This window comes from Danio rerio, chromosome 6, assembly GCF_052040795.2.
Source record: "Danio rerio strain M-AB ecotype USA chromosome 6, GRCz13ab, whole genome shotgun sequence".
In the NCBI taxonomy this organism is placed as follows: domain Eukaryota; kingdom Metazoa; phylum Chordata; class Actinopteri; order Cypriniformes; family Danionidae; genus Danio; species Danio rerio.
In genome coordinates this window covers 5023073-5045783 of record NC_141026.1, presented here as the reverse complement: position 1 = coordinate 5045783, position 22711 = coordinate 5023073, and the positions used below count along the sequence as shown (strand labels likewise).

The following is a 22711-nucleotide window of genomic DNA, read 5'->3' as shown; positions in this document are numbered from 1 at the left end:
TCATTCTAACATGCCAATCTGATGCTCAAGAAATATTCCTTATTAATCAACGTTCAAAAAGTTCTGATGCTTAACATTGATTCCCACATGGTATATAAATGGAGTTACCATTATAAATAAAATGATTTGTACATCTAACAAACAGAGCAGAGCAAACACAGTGGTAAAGTGTATACCTCCTCATCCTCTGCTTCAGCCTCATCTGGGTCTGTTGTGTTGAGGGAAGCAGTGGGTTTGTGCCAGGCCAAACGTAACTCCTGATTATTTAACCGAACGCCATGGATTGCCGCCTGAAAAATTGAAGTTAATAATCAATAAGAAGTCATGCATATACATTAGGGATGAGACAGTTCATAGAAGGAAAAAAGTGGTTATCTTGTCAAGGTTTCAAACTCGAAGGTTGAAATTAGAATAGTAAACAACCTTGACAATAACATTTTAAAATACTGTAATCAATAGATTATAAGGCTCTGTGTGTTGTGCTGATGTTTGGTGTTTCTACACGGTATTTGTGTATTTTACAATGTAAACTGAATCAATCAGAAAACTATGACCACAGAACTGTGATCTGAACAAATTTTCAGAAGTCTCACCTCAAACAAACCCTTTTCACAAGACTGTTATGAGGCGTTTACTAGTTTTCAGCATTATAAAAATTAACATTAGGAATTGGCCAGCCCAATCACCAGATATGAGCATTATTGAGCATGTCTGGGGTAAGATGAAGGAGGAGGCACTGAAGATGAATCCAAAGAATCTTGATGAACTCTGGGAGTCCTGCAAGAACGCTTTCTTTGCCATTCCAGATGACTTAAGTTATTTCAGGTTATTAAAAGTTCAACGTTATTTGAATCATTGCAGAGATGCATGGATGCAGTCCTCCAAGCACATTGGAGTCATACACAATGTTATTTCTTTTTTCCACTGCACCATGACTTTATTCATTCATTTATTCATTTTCTTGTCGGCTTAGTCCCTTTATTAATCCGGGGTCGCCACAGCGGAATGAACCGCCAACTTATCCAGCAAGTTTTTTATGCAGCGGATGCCCTTCCGGCCGCAACCCATCTCTGGGAAACATCACCATGACTTTATATTCTATATTATTTATTATTTCTGTTAAGTGACAAGACTTTTGTCTAAGCAAAGACCGCACAGTCCTAATTAAATAATTAAAAATCAAGGCATAATCATGTTATTTACCTAAAATAAGTGTAATCTAGAGGCCTTTGCCTTTTATATAAGCCACTTCTGATACCAAATGATCAACTAGAAGTCATTATTTGTTGTTCCTAAAACTTGGATAGGCGACAAGACATTTGTCAGGTAGATTATGTATTTATGTATGATATCATCTTTGCACCTAATTAGAAAAAACATTACCGCTTAAGCGAGGTGTTTGAAATGAGGCGTCTATTGGGGCGGGACAGTAAATATGATGTTCTCTTATCCGGCTGCCGCCATCAGTCTCACACTATTTTTGTCCTTTTTTTTGAAAGTCTTGATAACACCATTGTGAAGTTTTTTTATATATTTTAGCAAATATGACTGTAATAAAAATATGTGTTGTACTTTCCCATTCACTGTGCTCCAAGTTAACCAACTATGACAACTGAGAAACCTGGATATGTGAAAAGAGTCCATATACATGCATAGTGATGCGTTTATGGAAATACATTTGTACCCGTTCAGCCTCTGCGCGGGTTTTGTACGTAATGATGGCACTGAGACTAGAATCCTCCATCTGGCAGTCTTCAATCTCTCCGTATTGCTGTAGGTAAGTGGAAAAAATCAGTTAAGACTCAAAGAGGAGATTTGATATAAGCAACGTGATGCAACGTGGCCTTTAAATGTACTCACTGCGAAGTGTGGCAGCAGGTCGACTCGATCGGCCTCGGAGAAACCGCTGATTTCTAAAGCTCTGGGTCGATGATCCACCACAGCATGGGTTGGAGCTCCTCTCCCTCGCCCTCGAATCCCTCGGCCGCGGCTCCTCAGGGCCCCTCGACCCCTGCTGTGGGCCCCCCTCCCACGTCCTGGGGTCAGAAGGCCCCTTTTGGCAGCCTGAACGAAAAGAAAATATCTAACGGATGCTTGTAGGAGTTTAGATAGCTCTATAGTGCCACCTGGTGGAAAGACTGAGAATGAGCAGCGCTTATCATCTTTATAAGGCAGTATGCAATAAGTTATATTGAGTATATATTAGGGCTGCTCGATTTTGGGAAAAATCATAATCACGATTATTTTGGTCATAATTGTAATCACGATTATTCAAAATGATTATCAGTTGAAGTCAAAATTCTTAGCGCTCCTGAGATTTTCCCAAATGATGTTTAACAGAGCAAGGAATTTTAACAGTGTTTCCTCTATTATTTTTTTCTTCAGGAAAAAGTTTTATTTGTTTTGTTTTGGCTAGAATAAAAGCAGGTTTAAATATTTTGAATAGGTTTAAATATTATTAGCCCCCTTAAGCAATATATTTTTGATTGTCTGCAGAAGAAACTACTGTTATGCAATGACTTGCCTAATTACCCTAATTAAGTCTTTGAATCGCACTTTAATCTGAATGCTTGTATTTTGAAAATAGTGTAATATTATGTGCTGTCACCATAGCAAAGATAAAAGAAATCAGTTATTAGAAATAAGTTATTAAAACGATCATGTTTAGAAATGTATTGAAAAAAATCTTCTTTCCATTAAACAGAAATTGTGGGAAAAGGGTTGCTAATATTCAGGAGGGCTAATAATTCTGACTTCAGCTGCATATATACAGTTATTTTCATCCCTGCAAAGGAAAGAGAAATAAATACAATAGAATAAAAATATGAAACAAACCGAGCTTTAAGTATCTTCACTGTAAGAAAAACACTTAAGCTACAAAAGTCCTTCAGTCAAGTAGGCTTGGGCGGTATCCAAATTTTGACACCGTCAAACCGCCTCCATATTTTACCCCGGTATCCGGTATTACCGGCGTAATAAAAAATTATGACGTAAAAATTATGATGTGTTGTTGTGGGGGAACATTTAAATCCACTGGCTTTAGCGCAGTCCTGCGCTCACGGGGTCCAGCAGCTGAACACCCTTTCCTGCTGCTACAGGCCGAGATGCTGAGTTCTGATCTGGCTGATTTTGCAAGTTTTGGGTAGGATTGTTTGTTCATCTTCTACCAATCAGGAACATCCATTTAATTTTCCATGACAGCAGTTTCAGTGTAGCGAATGGCCTCGTCTTTTTACCTGTCAGCTTGCGGTTTAGGGCTCTACCGTAATACGCTGTGTATGAGCGACCGCCGAAATACCTGGCTGGAATGACCGCTCCTTCTGAGCTAGTGACTGACTTGACCGCCGTCAAAATGAGCTTTTTTTACTACTTCGTCATCATTTGTTTCACCTTTGCAGGAATGGATTTTAATGCAGGGATTTGGATTTTTTTCGGTTCTCGCCAGGTTCGGGCAAAGACCTTCAGCTCTAATGCAGACCTCTTGTTCATATTAACCACGTCTCCCTTCTGTTCAGTCAAAACCGTAAATACTGCCAAACTGCAGGACACTTTGAAGCGCGACTCATCACGTCACCTCTCCCCCTCCCTCTCTCCCCCTCCCTCTCTCCTCCACACTGTCCCGTGATGACAACCACACATACGTTTTTGTAGGCATTAAATAAAGGATATTTAATATTTTATGACGGTATAACGGTATTAAAACTGACACCGTTGCTATTTTTTGATCCCGCAATATGCCATAATACCGTAATACCGCCCAAGCCTACAGTCAAGAGCAGTATGGAATTTTCTCTTAGTTGTTTTATTAATCATGATGAAAACAGGCGGCAGCAGGAATATCGCATGGTTACTTTATTGGTTTCTCTTTCACGTGTCTTGATTCTCAACTCGTTTGTTCATTACACAAATGACGGTTAATATAAATAATCACTAAACACCGCGTTTTGACACCTATTTAAACCATTAAAGTGCTCAGGTTAAGATGACTTTAGATGTGTGCGCTCTGCTCATCTCAGTGTGCGAATGAGACTAAATGATGAACGCATGCTTCAGTGTGTGCGGCATAAGCATGCGGTCTTTCGCGCTGCTAAGTTTATTATCGTTTATCTCGATTAATGGTTTTTCATAATCGTTAGAAGCTAAACTTTAAATCCAAATCGGATGTTCGATTAATTGCACAGCCCTAGTATATATAGACCATTTTGAGGGATGTAAACAAAAACAATGGCATAGGGGGCGAGGAGACAATCGTTCAGTTCAACTGTGCCTAGTGCGAGCACACCCTAAATATCTGTTCTCAATGTTAGTTTTCCTAATATATTTTAGTTCCCTCATTTCATGACAATTCCTTAAAATTTTAAGCAATCAGGAAAAAATTAAGATACATACAGTTGAAGTCCTCCCTGAACTATTAGCCCTCCCCCTGTTTATTTTTTCCCAGTTTCTGTTAAACGGAGAGAATATTTTTTTAGCACATTTCTAATCATAATAGTTTTAATAACTCATTTCTTATAGCAGATTTATTTTATCTTTGCCATAATGAATGTAAATAATATTTTAATAGATATTTTTCAAGACACTTCTATACAGCTTAACGTGACATTTAAAGGCTTAACTAGGTTAACTAGGCAGGTTAGGGTAAATAGGCAAGTTATTGTATAATGATAGTTTGCTCTGTAGGCTATCGAAAAAAAAATAGCTTAAAGGGGCTAATAATATTGACTTTAAAATGTTTTTCAAACTGCTTTTATTCTAGCCGAAATAAAACTAATAGGACTTCCTCCAGAAGAACAAATATTATCAGACACGCTGTGAAAATTTCCTTGCTCTGTTTTCAGTTCATCATTTGGGAAATACTTAAAGGGCCATGAAACCCCCTCGTTTCAGCAGGGTGTTTTCACACCTCTGCTTTGGAAAAAGTCAGAAAAGTGGGCGTGTCCAGCTCTGTTTAGGGGGAAGTGTCGGAGGAACTAAAGTGGGATGGTGTGGGAGTGTCTATTTGTGCACGCGCGAGTTTCAGAGTCAAAATACACACCCACAGCGGACAATGTGACTGTGTTTACATGGACATCTGTAGTCGAATTATTTGCCAAATTATTAAAAGTTGGACTTTAACTGCAGTTTGGCTCTTTCTACAGGGAATTCATTCATGCCTCTCGCGACAAACGAGATATTTGATTCAAGGAACTGCTGCAAGCGTGTATTTTTCATGCAATGTTTGATACCGCACGGCGAATGAGAGAGAAAAAAACTCTGCATTTCCCGGAAACTTAGATGCACACGGCAGGTAGCATCAGAAAGCCGCGTGTGTTATTCCGGTCACAAAATGCGGTGCTAACATTTCTGCACTAAGTGCAATAGTAACTTAATTCGATACGAACAAACTGAATAAACAAAGAGCACTGGTCGCTCACTTACCAAATCTGTAGAGACAGGACAATCACCAGCAACTAGAGCCGCGTCTTTATGGAGAGAATACTACAAGCGAATTCAGATTTTAGCGTTTGCAGATGAGAACAGCTCTCAGGTAAACAATAATCCTCAGACACGTAAGTTGTTGTTGTCGAGCGTCGCGTACACTTAATCCACACGTGAGACTGAGCTCTCACAGAGAGAAAATGAAAACGAAACTTAACGGCAGCAAACTATAAAAGCAACACTTCACGCTTGTTTTGCCAACACAACGTGGCGTCTTTGTGGCGTAAACACGGTGACACTAATGAATATTAATGAAGTTCCACAATAGAGCGCGCTGATTGGTTTGAACCAAGCCTTACTCATGCATTAATGTATCACACTGTAAGACGTAATAAGACACACTCTGGCACAGACGTCCAGTCTGCATGCTGGAATACACGCTATTATCTCATGGCCGTGACGCAGCTTCAAAAATTCGTTTTAAACAGGAAGTACAAATTTGCTTGAAATAACGCAAAAACAACCAATTTACACTTTTTAGTGAAATATAGGTGTCCTAATAGTGTTTTTAGCAGTGTGGGACACATATACGACTGTCAACAGCTCAAAAAATGTGTTTTGGTGTTTCGTGACCCTTTAAAAAAAAGGGGAAAAAATTCAAAGGGGGCTAATAATTCTGACTTCAACTGTATGTGTAAAAATTCAAAACTAAATGTTAAGAAATAAACTAAATGTGAGGGGGAGACAAGGGTTTTTTCTGTCTTGTGAAATACCTCTAACTGCAGTTGTGTATATTTGATCTTGAGTTCAGCAGTGTCTTCTCCTGCCTGCATTTTCTTATAAAGATCCAACTCTGTGTCCAGGAGCTCCTTCTGGGCCTGCAAATGTATATGCATGAGTATAAACACATGCACAACTGCTTTATTATCATGGATGTGTGTGTCTGTGTGTGCATGTGTGTACCTGGGCTTTGCTCTTAACCGTGGTCCTGAGGGCATTTGCACTGGACAGCCCCTTTATCTCCTCCTGGAGTTTGGTGATGCTGTTGGTGAGGCTGGTGAGCGTCTGCATGATCTGAGCTTTATCCTCCGCCTTCATGGACTTGTTCTTCTCTAGCCTTGATATCAACAGCTGAAAAACACATAAAAGGATCTTGGTTTTCTCATAGACATAATTTGCTAAAATTGTTATGTCAGACCTCTAAATTAAAGCCACACAGAAGGCGTGTTTTTCATGGCAAAACCCAAAACTTAACATGGCAAATCATAAACATCATAATAAAAAGACTCCAACAGCAATAGATAAATCAGTTTAAGGATTACTTTCAAAAAAAAGTCTACCAATTGTAAAGGATTTACATTTAGAAATATTTCCTTTAAAGTCTCTGAAGAAAAAAAAACGTTGCCCGATAACAATCTGCAGTTTAGATGCTAGACAATTGCAACAAAATCAATGCCAGATTATTACAATTTTAAAGTTCCATATTATATATAAATATATATATATATATATATATATATATATATATATATATATATATATATATATATATATATATATATATATATATAAAATGCATGGCTAAAAAGTAATATTATGAACTATAATGTAAACTAAGCTTTCTAAGTTAACCCTTGTGCATTGATTAAATTGACTACCCTTTTGTTATGTATGGCTTTTGCCCCAATGACTTCCATTAAAATGACCTTTCTTGATTGTAAAGACAGCACATAATCATGCATCATTGTTAATTGTTGCTGGTTTTCCCTGTTGGGAAGTGGTAAAGTTTGTAATTTTTACAGTTGATCTTCAGTTGGCAGCATTAATCCTTTATATTTTTTGGCTTTTATATGGAGTTGTATGGAGAATAACAAATTATAATGTGTGTGCATAAATGTTTACTATGTTATGTAAACTGAAATGTTTACTTTGATTTTCTCAGACATATAAGTGTGTGCAAAGGGCTCTTACACGCACTCTCTCTCTCTCTCTCTCACGCACGCACGCACACACAATACTCTTAAAAAAAGCCAGAAACTAAGCTTTTTTTTCACTGCAACTGATGATCCACAGTTTAAACGTTAAATAAATTAATTAAATTTAACATTTACCTCTTTCCAACAGGGAAAACCCCCAACAATCAAGAATGCATGATTATAGCTGTCGTGGCTTTGCAATCAAAAATGTAATTATAAATGGAAGTCAACGGGGCACAAACAGCCCCGAACAAAACGAAAGGTTGGTAAATTTGCTCAGAGTGTATTGTCGAGTGTTTTTTTAAAAATACAAAGCATTTTCCCAAAATATGAGTCAAAATAAGATTGTTCACCAAAAATCATTCCATTTGCTAAAACACAGAGGAAGTTGTGACCAAATTAAGCCTCAAAATCACCTCAGAGTGGATGAAAACATCCCCAACAGCACACAAGGGTTAATATAATTTGATCTGTGATTCATTGCTGTGAGGTAAAGCTGAATATTTAGCATCATTAATTTAACCTTTATTGTCACCTGATCCTTGAAAGAAAAAATAAATAAATAAATAAAAAAAAAAAATTACAAATAAAAAAAAGTTACTTCTATCACTTAACTGTTAACTAACATACAGTCCTTACTGTCACAGTGTTTTAACCATCACATTTTATTAAATATATTTTATTTGTCTTTACTAAATGAGTCATTTTTTATTTAAAAAAACGGTTAAAAACCAACCAAACTGCCATCATTTTGCCTAATTAACACATAAACAAGATATTAGAACAAAGATTATTAACACACCTTCTGAGTCTGAATGTGCTTCTCCAAAATCTCCTGTTTCTTTTTCCTGACGTCCTGCTGAAGCTTCATTGCCTCCTAAAGGACAACAACAAAACAAGAGCTTACAAAACATATCAGCAGCATTTCATCACTCCCAATGCATTAAATACATTAATAAAAACAAGCTTAATAGTATGTATTTGTTTTAACAAACCTGTTTCCTTTTCAGGGCATCTTCTGCACTGACACTGGCACTAAATGGCGCCCCCTTCTGGCCAGCTTTCAGAGCAGCTGGGTTATAGACAGTCTTCGTCAAACCAGTAGATGTTGATAAGACCTGTAAAGAAAAGATTTGACAATTAACATTAAGTAGCCAGTGGTCCACAATGTTAAATGACAACGAGCATTGTTAGAAGCATATTCATGCAAGTACACTGTTAAAACAAAGACTGAAGCAAGCGGACTAAACTTTATAACAGCACAAGGCCAGGATATTATAAACAACACAAAAAACAACCTTTGTTCCAAGGCCAGGCGGTTTCGAGAAGCCCAGACGCTCCTTTACTGAGGCCTTGAGTGTGTTCTGTAGACAGAGAAGCAGACATGTTGAGGGCTGAGAGGACAATGCAAATGCACAAGACAACTAGCGATGGGTCGTTCTTGAACGATTTAATAATTTTGAATGAATATTTCTCGAGAATGATCAATGTCTTCTCAGATAGTGATTCGTTCATGCGCACATTTGTGCAGGAGGTGGAGAACATGTGTTCCTTTTTAGAATCTTCTATCAGGTTTAAGTCGATTGTTCATCACGTGAAAGACAGAAGCCAAACATATGCAGTCAGAGCCGGAAAAAGATTTGATTCGTTCATTTTTCGAGTCCTCGGGTTAGGGTTAACATCTTATAGCATTCTAGTTCTGACTTGTTTGTAGTGTGATCAACATTTGGTGTAGTTGTAGACGAGTTTGGAAGCAACTCGTAACATTTATCAACATTTTGGCAAATTAAACAAAATGCCTTGAAAAAAGATTTGCTCATCTCACTGAACGAGTCAGCGTCAACGCTTCCCATTCAATTTGAATGGGTGATGTCAGGCATTGCCGAACTGCATTGTGGATCTGTCGGCGCCACTTCAGAGGCGTTGCTCGCTGCAGAAGTTGGGACTAGCTCAACTTTTCAAGCGCCGGCCAATCAGATCGCTGTATGCAAATACACCAGCTAGACAGTGGCCTATTGCTGATTGAATTTTATTGGCTGACGCTGCTATGACGATCGCGGTAGCCCCAACTTCAGACACGCCTTCAGTCAAGCATTGACGCTGAAGCCCCGTGTGAATGGGGTTTAAAGACCACAAAACTTGTTTACCTGTGGAGGGCCGCTGGGGGCCGGTGTGGGTTCAGGGTGAGGGGTGGGCAGGGGTCCAAGCCGGTCTTTCACTGACTGCTTCAGTGCGGTCACTGCAGGCTCCTGGGCAGGCTGAACACTCTACAAACAACAAATAAAACATGACTTCTAGATCAGATTTTACAGCTGGAATAACATAAGGGTTCCCACGCTTTTAAAGCACTATTCATTTTAAATCAAGCACCTTTGTAATTCATACCCCAGCATATGTAGTGCCATGAAAGTCCTTACTGTACTTAACATTTTACTTAAACGTAATATTTATATTGAAATGTCAGAGTAATCCTTTTAAAAAGTCTTGTTCAAAGAATTGTAATAAAATTCAATAGGAGTGATATTCAAATGCAGTTTCTAAAATATTGATAATATGTGCATTATTTGTCAGTGCTGTAGTAAAAGATTTAAGTTTAAGATTTTTAAATTAAGAACTTTTATTTTTTTGTTCTGTTTTTGACAATTGAGAACAATAAAATAAGACCTTTGTTTTTAAGTACTTGCAAGGCCTTGAATCTGTATGCAAGTATGTTTAAGTACTTTCAATAAGTGTGAGAACCCTGTCACATGCTATATAACAGAATTTGCATGATGTTTGTATAACATATTTAATAGGAAAATCATAAACAAGATAATAACCAAGATTATTTAAGGGATACTGTAAACAGTGCAAGGCGTTTTTGTTTTGCTGAAGATATATTTATTAGCCGCATGCAATACTTCTTTCTAATAATTTCACAGCTGTTTTAACCATGTGTGAGCTGACATTACAAAGGTCCGTAACTTTACAAACAAAAACACATCTTGATAGTCACTAACCACAGTTTGAATGACAATTAATTTAAGTGAAAAAATATCCCTGTACCTTCTTTGTAATATTTATAAAATTACAAAACACTATTTATTCATGCAAAACGTATAAAAAAAGCTATTTAATTTTTAATTAAAAAAAAAAATTATAAAATGTCATGAACATGCATTGCTTAGGTATGATTTTTTTTACACTTTTACACAAAAATCTTGATGTTCTATGGGTCTCGTCTAGGGGTGTCACAATTAATCGTTTCTTTGGTGCACCGCGATACAGACGCGGACAATTCGGTATCGGTTCAGTAATAATCATAAACAGTTATTACTGACGTCATTTACCTCATATACGCTCTGTCGCGAGGAAGGCGATCGCGAGTATTTACAACGCTCTAACTACTTAAAACTCATAAACTGTGCACAATTTCACTGTGTGTTTGCTGGATCAGTCTTTTACTGACATATACAACAAAAGCCCCTATTTCACTGAGATTGAGAGAATGAAAGTACTCCATTTCTCTCTCGCTCTCTCTCTCTCTCTCTCTCACCCACACACACACACACAGTGGCGTTTTTTTTTCTCCTCTCGGCTGTTTTACAGCGTTACTTCTGGATAAAGAAACGAGCGTGTGTCTGCAGAGTTTTCTCCACCGTGTCTATCATTCTTCAGCTGTTAGAATCGAATCGATGGCATGATAATCGTAACCGAACCGAACAGTGAGACTAGTGTAGGTTCACAGCTCTAGTCTCGTCTACCATATCTGATTTTTTAATTTGTATTTTCTATTGGATTCAGATCAGGTGATTGGCTGGGCCATTCTACAGCTTGATTTTCTTTCTCTGAAAGCATTTGACTTGAGTTTCCTCGGCTGTGGTTGCTGAAGAACTACTAAAAGATTTCAGCTGCTGTCTGGGCCTTCACTGCCTTTTCTTACCTCCCTTTCTTCATGTGTTCAATACTTTTTTCCCTGCGTCATTTCATTTCATTACACAGAACTTTATTTGTAAACTAATTAGTTTTGTTTTCTTTGCATATATGGATTTCTTTAGTTGTTACCAACAACTGGAGAAAATTTCAAGTCAACAGCACCTTTAGAAATAGGATTCAGACAAAAATGGTGATGTGTTCAATACTCATTTCCCTAAATTTAATTAGTATTATTATTATTAACTGCTAAAAGAAATTACAGGTATTATTTTTGTAAATAAATGTTTTTGACGTTTCTTGTCAGTGACACATTATCAAAAAAAAAGCTATTCATTTCAATTGTATTACATTTTTTACTAAAACGTCATGAACTTGTGTTTTGTAGGAAAAAATGAATTTATTTTTATAACTTTTGTGTCATTATTTTTATTAGAAAAATGTTTAGACTAACAACTTATTAATCAATCTTTTTCTTTTGTACAATAGCACATGTTGACCTGGCACACTTTCTCTTTTATACTGTGTTGCATACTTTTAGAGGTACTGCTGACCAGAGGAAATATATTAAAGAAAAAATGTAGGGTTGTTCCAGACTGCTGTCTAGACATGTCACTAGTTGTCATAATGCTTGTAAAAGTTGTGAAATATATTAAAGATGCACGTAATTGTTCAGTTTTGGTATGCAGAGAAGGGTTGCAGAAAGAGGAAGTATGTCTGGGGGTACAAGAGCCAAAGGACTGTAGAATGACTGATAAGTGACGTTACACCAGAACTCCACCTGTTAATATCAGTTGTGCACATATGCTGGAGTCAGGAAATGCAAGTTAGTTGCGAACCTCTTTTATGTAATTCTTGTATTGCATTGGGGTAACATAACCCAGAGCTCTGTCATCGAATATTCATTGGTATCTAATAAATTACTAATATTTTTGGCATTGAAGAAAATCCTCTCCTGACCTTTTCTTATTGAACACGCATGGAATTGGCTTGATATTCCAACTTGTTATCAACTTAGAATCTAATAAAACAAACGAAATTGGAGGTTTTCATACCGGATGTGGTTTGGGGTGCATGTGCTCCACCGTGTCCTCTCTGTGCCAGTGTACTCTGATGAATCGGTTGTTCAGCACAGCCTCTGTGCTCTGAATGGCACGTCTGGCTTCTTCGGGGGTGGCAAACTGGATCAGCGCCCCCTCTGGGTCATTATTATACGCCACCTGAAACAGAAAAAAACAACATGCCATGAAAAACTACTTCACAACTGGTCTTTTAACCATTACAGGTTTACATGTGCTCTTGTACCTGCAAGTTGACGATGGTGCCAAATTTGCTGAAGTGTTGGTTCAGTTTGCTGATGTTGTTGAGTTCTGGAGGAATCTGCCCGATGGCTAATTTGGTGTTTGCTAAAGGGAAGGGCACTTTTCTGTGAAAGCCGTGGTGATTGGGTTTGCTGAAGTTCGGTCTGTGAAGCAAAAGGGAAACGTCTCAACAAACTTGCACAATAAGCTCAAATGAAACCAATGAAGCAGGCTAAAATTTCATGACTTATTTTATTTGTATGCATAAACGAAACAAGTTTATAATAACCAGTGTTGTGGGAGTTACGTAAAACATTAATTAATTACAAATTATATAATAAAATTGTATTTCAATAATAGTCCCTTTTTAATAGATTACCATAACCAAAAAAGATTTTAAATTTTTTGTTTGGTTGTTTGCTTTTCATTTATATTTTTATATATATATATATATATATATATATATATATATATATATATATATATATATATATATATATATATATATATATATATCCTTTTATTTTTTGTATAATTTGTAAATGCAGCAAGGTTATTTTTGTAAAAAAAAAAAAAAAAAAAAAAAGTGTTAATATATATTTGATTTAAAATAAAAAAATATGACAAGAAGAAAAAGTATTTAAATTACATTTTTAATCACTGGGTTTGAAAAGCAATTCAGTAACTAATAAGTGAATCACAAGACAACACTAAAAGCACTACATTTACATCTCAACGCTGCATAGACAATAGAAATTAAACTCGATGACAACTTAAATTAGAGCCAAACAGGACATTTTAACTTTATACAAAAATTAACACTTTAATAATAAACATTATATCAAAACAAAACATTTCAAAGCAATGATGCATTCTCTCATGCATACCATAAATTGTTTCATAAGCATGTTCGCTTTACTTCATACATGAATTACTCTGCTTTTCTTAATTAATTTATTTAAAGCAAGAACATTTTAAGTTACTAACTAAATTACTGGAAAATGAAAAGTAATCCCTTACTTTACTTTTTCTGCAGAAAAGAAATCTAATTAAAGTAACTAGTTACACCCAACACTGGTTATAACTAAAGCATTTGCAGAAGCAGTTTGGTCTTAAAGTGATAGTTCACGCAAAATATGAAATCACTTGTTCCAAGCTAGTTTGTTTTCTTCACACATAAAATATATTTTGAAAATTGTTGGTAGCTATTAATGTGCATAGATTTTTTTTTTTTTTTTGGTTTTGTGCTGTTTATTATTGTCAATGATTGCTGATTTCCAACACAAGATAGACAACACAAGCTTCTCTCAAAAGGAGGCTGTAAAGAAGTGAATCTATAATTATCATTATTATTAAAAGCTAATAAATTATATGTAATACTTCAGTAAATAATGTTTTAACAGTTTCTAGCAGAGAGCAATCAATTCACTTTACAGGATCAGTATCCAGTGAAGTATCCACGTGCCATCAGAAGGCACTGGTTGTTCATTTTCTCAAATTGTCAGAAGCTGTTGACTTGCATTTTAAATCAAAATCACAAGACCAAATTTTCAGCTAAAAAAAAAACTTAAATGTTCTCCTAGACAGTAGAAGAAATTTGTTAAATGGCCTAAGGGTGACCATATTAACAGTAAATGTTTACATTTTGGTCTTTACACTGCAAAAAAAAAAAAAAATTGCTGTTCTTAAACAGAGCTGGTCTCATTTCAGGACCAGATTTTGTTTTCACAGCAAAAACATTTTTTCTTAACCCACTGGCACTTATCCTGCTCATTTTAAGGTAAAACTTGTTGAATTTTCATTTAATATTTCTGAAAACAATTCAATATTGTTTGCTGGAATAGAAAATGCTTCTTAAGTAAATAATTGTTTGATATCTGGACTAGAAATAAGACAAAAAGCATTTTTTTTGCAGTGAAGGAGTAGCAGTTATGGACAGAATCACAAATTAAACTGATGAAACCTTTAAAGCTCGCACTTTGTTTTCATGTAATTTCTTACTTAATGGTTTAATTTTTAATGTATTTGGCATCAACGTCTTACTTGTCAAACCAGGGTTTCTTTGGAGGAATCGCTAAATCATGCAGACCTGCTCCTCTCTTCCTGGAGTCAGACTCTAAAACTATCCGAGCATTGTTGCTGTTTGACATTTTCTCTGAAAGAGACACACAGAGAAGCAACATTAAAAGATGATCAAATCTATGTTAGGACTGAACAATATATTGAACAATAAACATAAAACAAAAAGTTATATATATATATATATTTTTTTTTTTTTTTTTATTATTATTATTTATACAATGATGACCATGTTATTTTACATTTGGTCAATTTTTGCACTTTAATACTGTTAAACTCCCCAGAACCATAAAGCACTGTTTGCTTGTGGGTTTTTTTTTTTTGCTTATAATTTATTATAATTTATTCAAACGCACTGCAAAGGAAAATAATTGATCATCCCAGTTGATCTAAACCAGGGGTGCTCAATCCTGTTCCTGGAGATCTACCTTCCTGCAGATTTCAGTTGCTACCCATATCAAACACACCTGCCTGTAATTATCAAGTGGTGTTCAGGTCCTAATTAATTGGTTCAGGTGTGTTTGATATGGGTAGCAACTGAAATCTGCAGGAGGGTAGATCTCCAGGAACAAGATTGAGCACCCCTGATCTAAACGAATGAAATCTTTCCAAAATAGAGCTACTCAAATTATATTCATTCTGCAATATTTATATTGCAGCAAAACAAAATATCGCAATGTCAGACTTATTCAATATCGTGCAGCCCTAATCTATATGCATACAGCTGATCGATTTAATTCTTTAGGAACAAAAACGGGCAAAATGTTCACGGTATGAGTCAGTTTAACAGAGCAACCAGTGCTCAAGGTTACCTCTAGGGGGAAGATCCATCTCTGCCATGGTCAAACCAATCAGATTGGGCCGCTGAGCGTTGACTCTGTGTCTGTACATGGGTCGTGAGGTCATGCTGGGGGCTTCAGGATTATACACATCTGGCTCAAATGGATCTATAAAATCAGAAACGACCATCTGTTTATTGCACTTTTAATCAAATAAATGACGCCTCACGATGTTATCACAGTCTTAGACCTTTTACCTGACGTGAACAGTGGGGGTGGAGGCTGGGTCATGGGGGGCCGGATGCCCGACGTGACTATAGTGGGCACGGAACTAGTGATGGAGTTTGGAGGACCGTCCATTCCAGACGGCTGAAGAGCAGGAAGAGGAGGAGGAGGACCTGAGGGAGACAGCAACACAATATTTACATTACACTTTGATTTGTATTAGTGAATGCTGATATCTACAATAAATGGTATCATTTTTAAAGCCTTTATGTATAAAGCAATATTTGTTTTCAATTGTCTACAGAAACCACTGTTATACAATGATCTGCCTATTTACCTTGACTAGTCAACTTTTAGATGTCAATTTAAACTAGTATTTTGAAATATATCTAGTCAAATATTAGGTGCTGTCCTCATAGCAAAGATAAAAAAAAATAAGATATTAGAAATGAGTAGGGGTGTAACGATTTATCGTTGTACGATTTATTGCGATGCAAAAATGTCACAATATGCATGGTGGCGTTATGATTACGATATGACGTCCGTTTTCTCTCATTAGTTGAGCTGTTTGCACGTGAGCTACGTTCCACCTGCTGTCGCACGTGAGTTCAGATTGCAGCAGCAGTAATGTTAGCAGACCAAGATGAGTGGAGCTGAAATAGAGGATGGCCCATCCTCTCAAAATCAGACATCTGGCAACATTTCGGTTGTACAGTCATTGCTTTAGACTCGTCCGCTTTTTGACACGCATACTGGGTCAAACATCCTAAGTTTTAAAGTCTTCACAGTGATTTACATACTTTGCACAGCGACAGGGATACCTCCTAATGGTGTTGAAAGAGTCACATACTGTATTTATAAGGTACAATTCACCCTAAAATATCATTCTGTCTTCATATAATGTTCCCGCCGCAAAATCACACATGACGTGCGCTGACCGTGAGCTGTTACTACAGAGGGCGGACTTTGATAGACGCGCGCGAATGGCAAGCCGTTTTAGCATTTAAACCTTTGTTCTGACTATCCATAAATATATTTTGAGATATCTCTAATTATATTTTGACTGGTCATAATTATAATTCGACTAGTCAGAATGACAATTAGAGATATCTGCAATTACAATTGTAATAGTACGAAATCAGATTGGAGATATCTGCAAATATATTATGACTAGTCATATTCCTCCATTGACTTCCATTGAAAAATATTTGCAGATATCTCTAAATGAGTTTTGACTAGTCACAATTGTAATTAGAGATATCTCTAAATAAATTTAATTAAATATGAATTAAATACCTGGAAATGTGGATTTTTTTTTTGCACACACAAAAAACGCAAGTGACCAAGCAAAGCCTTAAGCTCTTACTGTTAAATTCAATTGAATAGAAAGCTTTTTTTTTGCACCTTTACTTAAATTGTTCCTTAATTTTGTCTCTGTCATTTCAATAATATTTTTAAGAAGTTTTTAAATTGTTTTATTTTCCAGAGACAGGCCTGTTTAATATATTTTCTTAAAGAAGGTTCAGTTTAACAAGTTGAAACAAAAGAAATACATAAAAAATAGTTTACTTGGTAAAATTTGCATTTTAGTTTAATTTTCAATTTTTATTCCAAATATCGTGATACATATCGAATCGTGAACATTATATCGTGATACACATCGTATCGTGAGCTGAGTGTATCGTTACACCCCTAGAAATGAGTTATTAAAACTTATGTTTAGAAACAGAAATTGGGGAAAAAATATACGGAGGGTGGGTGGGTGTGGGTTAATAATTCAAACTGTATAAAGCTTTCAAGTAATGTGTTGAATGTTTTTCCCACACCTGCTACAGGGGGTAGGCTGGGAGGCATGGTGCCCGGTGGGGGCACGGGTGGTCTGAGGTTGACTGGTGGAGTTAGGAGTGCATGAGGTGGCGGCAGACCCGGCGGCGGAGGACCGTCCACTCCAGGAAGAGGCGGAGGCTGGAAAGGGAGGATGCTGGGAAGATTAACATCCTCCACCACCACTGGATCACTGCCATGATCAAAAGGACACATGTCTCCTCGCATGCAGAAGCCTTTCTCTGTCAAGGCAAATAAAGCAGGATGTTACTGACACATGCTTGTGATTTAGCAAAAACTGGAATTTCCAATACAATGTCATAAAAATACTGATAATCGATGCCATTTTGCAGGAAAATATGGTCAAAACATTAATTAAAATGACAATATTTATGCATGTCTTCAGCTAATCATTTGACAGAATTACACACATTGAGCATTGCTCATTATGGATGTTTACTACTGAAGATGTGAACATCGGCTGCGTCCAAACCACATGCTTCCATACTATGTAGCAGGGTTTTTTATAGAAAGCAAAACAAAGCAAAAAAAACTGCTGCTGCTTTGAATTGGCCTGACTACTCTTCATCTACTGATCTACTATTCATATCCATTCAAAATCAACAAAAAATGTTTGTGTAAATCAACAGACTTGTGCGACTCTGATACAGTATGAGTCGCAGACGTGAGGCACGCGAGCTGGTATGATTATAACTCCAATCATTGTAACCTTTACATTTGCGTGACTGTTTGATTTATACAGCGGAGACTGCAAATCTGAGCGTTAAACTCTGCTGCTATTTGGGGATTTCCGGCTGGATTTTGCCTACCCAAATTTAAAAGCTTCCCAAATCCACATGCAGAGGTGTAAATGCAAAAATTTGGTATCATTTTAAAGAAAACCCTTTGAATTTTCATAAAACACTATTGAAAGTGTTTAAAATAACTGTATATGTCGTCTGTGTTATAATAAACACCTAAAAAAAAAAAACAAAAAAAAAAAAGAGGCGCTTTTTGCATTTTTTTTTATAAACTCAAATTTGAAAGTGTACCTTTTAGGTTCTGTGTGGTCTAGCGTGCTGTAATTAATTTTGTTGATTCCTGCACATGTCTGTAATCATAGGAAAAAAGAAAAATCTCTCTACCATAATCTATGCAAAAGTTATTGCATTCCAACTGATGAGAGGTGCTGTACAAGCCACAGGGAGCGATCATTGTTTTCATATTTCACTATTCTTTTGTTTGATCAAACATAATTCACTGTGTTTGGACCACATCAGACATATAAAAGGATTACTTATGCACATCACTTCAAACACAGAGGAGAAATGGCCCTGAAAGGCACAGCATAAGGTAAGAGATGACATCTGTCTGTGCTATCTGGGGCTGCTTAGTGATCATGAATGTATCGTTTACATTTCTGCGCCATGGAAACACCACAATTCATTCAACAACTGTTTGGCATATGAATATAATTCAGTAAAAAGAAGGCTAGAACTGTATGAGCACCGGCAAGAGCTTTCATTTGAGCTATAACTCGTACATGTGTCATATAAAAAAATATGAAAATGAACCAATGTAAAATACCCAGCTCGGGTATCCAAAATACTGTGTATTTAAGTGTAAATAACTTTTATACAATAGCATAAAAACCAAAGTGATGCATATGTGCATAAAATATAGATTCTACACTTTCAAACGACACCACTTACGGGGGTCTGGTGCAAAGCTAGCCCTTTAAATCTGAAAGCGAATGTCGATGACGTCGCGGACCCGGTACCGGGTCCGCAGAGTTTAAGTGATTAAGTAAGGAACTAACCATCATTATTTAAATACAAACTGCAACATAACAAATTGTGAAGTTGAAAGACTACATTACCTACTATGCTAAAAACTCTTTCAGATGGGGTGCTAGTGGCTGTGATGCACAAGAAACCAAAATGCCACTCTGGTGAGATGCTTTCATGCTTTTTTTTTTATTTACAATCTCCTCACTGTTGCTATACGGCACTCATTTCCTCATGTGTTGTTATTCTGACCTGAAGTGTTAAGCGCGAGTGCGTGTACTTCTTCATTTACGCTCCCCTGGCGTCTGTCGTAACTAGGCGACCATCAAGCGTTTTCTCCAAGGATGACAAGCAGAAATCATTGCTGCAGCTCTGATGCAAGTTTATAGAGAAAAGTAAAAAGCGCTGCAGTGTTTGGATGCGCTGTTATTGCTGAAATGTGTATATTCTATACAGAGTGAGCCAGATTGGTTTGTTCTACTTCAATGAAGCGTGGTGCGCGCGCAGAAATCGGAAAAGTTCAGATGTTCCCCTAATGGTGACTTAACATAAACACTATTGATTGATTAGCTAGAAAAATACAAATGTTTATACCATCATAGTCCCGGCAGCGTTTCCTCGGTGGGCCGCCTCTGCCGAAGGGTGTGTGGTCCTGCGGGAATTCAGACCAGCTCTCAGTGGTGTTGTTCCCGTGGTGTGTGGGGGCGATGACGGTGATGGTGCTACTGAGGGTGGGCACTGGGAAATGGGCCGAGGAGTTTACAGGAGGGAGAGGAGCGGCGGTGTAGCCATCAGTGGTTGCTCCCTCTGGACGTTCTGGCCGACTGTGCTCGTATTTCGGCTTTCCAGAATCTCGCTCTAGAAGAACAAGACCATTCCATCAAAACATGAACACTGTAAATAGTGCTGTGGTATAACAAATGTTTTAGTAATGTTCTAAAGCAGTGTTTCTCAACCATGTTCATGGAAGACCACCAGCTGTGCACATTTTCCATGTCTCCTTAACCAAACACACCTGATTCAGATCATCAGCTCATTATCAGAGACTGAACGACCTGTAATGAGTGTGACGGACCAAGGAGACATCCAAAACATGCAGAGTTGGTGGTCCTCCAGGAATGTGGTAGAGAAACACTGCTGTAAAGCATGATCGCATTTAAAAATGAGTTCAGTAAGAAATGAATACTTTTACACTTCGAGAACACAAAATATCCATACAACTGTAAAGATTAAACTGCTTATATTTTAAATAAATGCTGCTTTTTTCAACCTTCTGTTCAACAAAAACCTAAAAAATTATATTATTTTCACACATAAATATTTAGCAGCATTAAGTTTTTAAGACCGATGTTAATAAGAAATGCTTCTTGAGCTTATCTGAGCAAAACAGCATGTCTGGATGATTTGCGAAGGATCATGTGACACTGCATACTGGTGCAATCGCATTAAAATTAAGCTTAGACAACAAAAAAATAAAGTCTAGTTTTAAAATACATATTCAAATATAAAAGTTACATTAAATTAGAACATTATTAAATATCTGTATGTTTCAACTGCACTATTACTCTATTTTGATTGAATAAATCCAGCTTTGATAAGTATAAAAGTATAAAAAAAAAGTCTTCCTGACCACAAACATTGAAATATTTTTATCTGAAAATTAAATCTTTGTTTAAAAAAAGTTCCATACCGCATCCATTATTGAGTGATAAAATGCTTTAAAAAAAATCTAAAAATGATAGTTCACCTAAGAATGAAGGTTACCTCATAATTTACTCCTTTAGGAGTTTCTATATTGTTTTAAATACAAAAGATTTAAAGTATACTGGTTTGCTGGGACCCATTAACTTCTATAGTAGGAACAAAAATTACTAAAGTCAACGGGTACCAGCTACTAGCATTTTTCAAAAAAATCTTTAGTGTTCAGCTCAAATAGGTTTTGAACGAACGAAGGATGATTTAAAGAGTGAACTGTCCCTTTAAATCGTCTTAAAAAGGATTTAGGGTGATTTCACACCTTAATCCTCGTTTCTGAACCTGGGGCGTTTTCCCCTTTTACTCGGTTGGTTTAGGCATATGTGAAACCCGCAAAACAATTTTTTACTAAAACAATCGGTCTGAGACCATCTGAATGAGGTGATCTCGATTTGGTTGAAATGAACTAGAGGGGTTCGGTTGTAGTGAGAAAGCAATACGATACAACAAACTAACCCAGGCAATATCACAATGTATTTATTTATTTATTATTTATTTATATTTATATGAACATTTAATAGGCGTATATACGGCTATAAGAAGAATGAATGATAAGCAGAAATATTATTCCTACCAGTTAAAGTGTGTTTTATGTTGAATACAAACGTGAAAGCATGTAGTCCAACTGAACTATAAAAAAAAAATGTAATAAATAATAATATATATAATAAAGTCTATTAATATATATTTATAACAGAAAATGTATGTATATATGATATCATAAACTTTTTGGTTAACTTGACTTCTGATACAGAATCGATATATATATATATATATATATATATATATATATATATATATATATATATATATATATATATATATATATATATATATATATATATATATATATATATATATATATATATATATATATATATATATATATATATAATATATATATATATATATATATATATATAATATATATATATATATATATATAATATATATATATATATATATATATAATATATATATATATATATATATATAATATATATATATATATATATATATATATATATATATAATATATATATATATATATATAATATATATATATATATATATATTCTACAACTCTTGACAATTAAAATGAGGCATGAATGTATGAGGAGTTCTTACCTCTAAATAATATTCAGTGATGACTATGTCTGTGAGTATCACCATTCAAAATTAAAGCACACCTTTTCACTTAAAAATAAAGCAAACTCTGATCAATGTGACGAAAGTGTACTCGGACTTGTTTTAACTAATTTTGTCCACTTAAACTTTGCTGTTTAAAATCAAACCACGCCAAGAACAAAAAGCTGCATTGTAACAATTGTAACCCGTTTCTAAACAAAACAATCAGGTGTGAAAGCACCCTTAAATTTCAACTCTAAAAATCAGCACCAAACCTCTACTTCTGCTTCTTGAGCGACTGCGTGTGCGAGATCGTGATCTGCTGCGGTCTCGGTCTCTGTCCCGCTCTCTGTCTCGGTCTCGAGTGCGGTCTTTACTCCAGCTGCGGCTACGGCTGCGACTGTAACTGCGGCTGCGCTCCCTCCTGCGGTTGTAGCGTTCCCTGTAAGAGTCTCTTCTAGGTGGATTACGATCGTACTCTCGTTTCCTGGAGCGATCATCTTTCTTGCGGTCATCTACTCTCCTGT

At 36.1% G+C, this 22711-nt stretch overlaps 1 protein-coding gene and 1 long non-coding RNA gene across 3 annotated transcripts in view; one reads left to right on the top strand and one right to left on the bottom strand.

The window, feature by feature from the left end:
* rbm26 (RNA binding motif protein 26) overlaps window positions 1-22711 on the bottom strand; it is a 30703-nt gene that overhangs the window by 1758 nt on the left and 6234 nt on the right. Inside the window, exons 6-22 of one of the 2 annotated variants that reach the window (XM_087256450.1) lie at window positions 22460-22707; window positions 19896-20159; window positions 17517-17756; window positions 15723-15863; window positions 15499-15633; window positions 14651-14762; window positions 12612-12771; window positions 12362-12526; window positions 9542-9661; window positions 8693-8758; window positions 8390-8512; window positions 8197-8271; window positions 6382-6549; window positions 6192-6296; window positions 1861-2064; window positions 1685-1771; window positions 177-290 (exon numbers count right to left, since the gene is read on the bottom strand). In XM_087256450.1, coding sequence (XP_087112576.1) covers window positions 177-290; window positions 1685-1771; window positions 1861-2064; window positions 6192-6296; window positions 6382-6549; window positions 8197-8271; window positions 8390-8512; window positions 8693-8758; window positions 9542-9661; window positions 12362-12526; window positions 12612-12771; window positions 14651-14762; window positions 15499-15633; window positions 15723-15863; window positions 17517-17756; window positions 19896-20159; window positions 22460-22707 — 2527 coding nt within the window. Of the gene's footprint in view, window positions 1-176; window positions 291-1684; window positions 1772-1860; window positions 2065-3800; window positions 5479-6191; window positions 6297-6381; window positions 6550-8196; window positions 8272-8389; window positions 8513-8692; window positions 8759-9541; window positions 9662-12361; window positions 12527-12611; window positions 12772-14650; window positions 14763-15498; window positions 15634-15722; window positions 15864-17516; window positions 17757-19895; window positions 20160-22459; window positions 22708-22711 lie in introns of those variants that run through there. The other variant, XM_087256451.1, reaches the window with a different exon arrangement.
* On the top strand, window positions 15022-18518 carry LOC147843318 (uncharacterized). The gene is made up of 3 exons (XR_015493117.2): window positions 15022-15130; window positions 15304-16142; window positions 17394-18518. It is a non-coding gene; the product is annotated as an uncharacterized LOC147843318 (long non-coding RNA).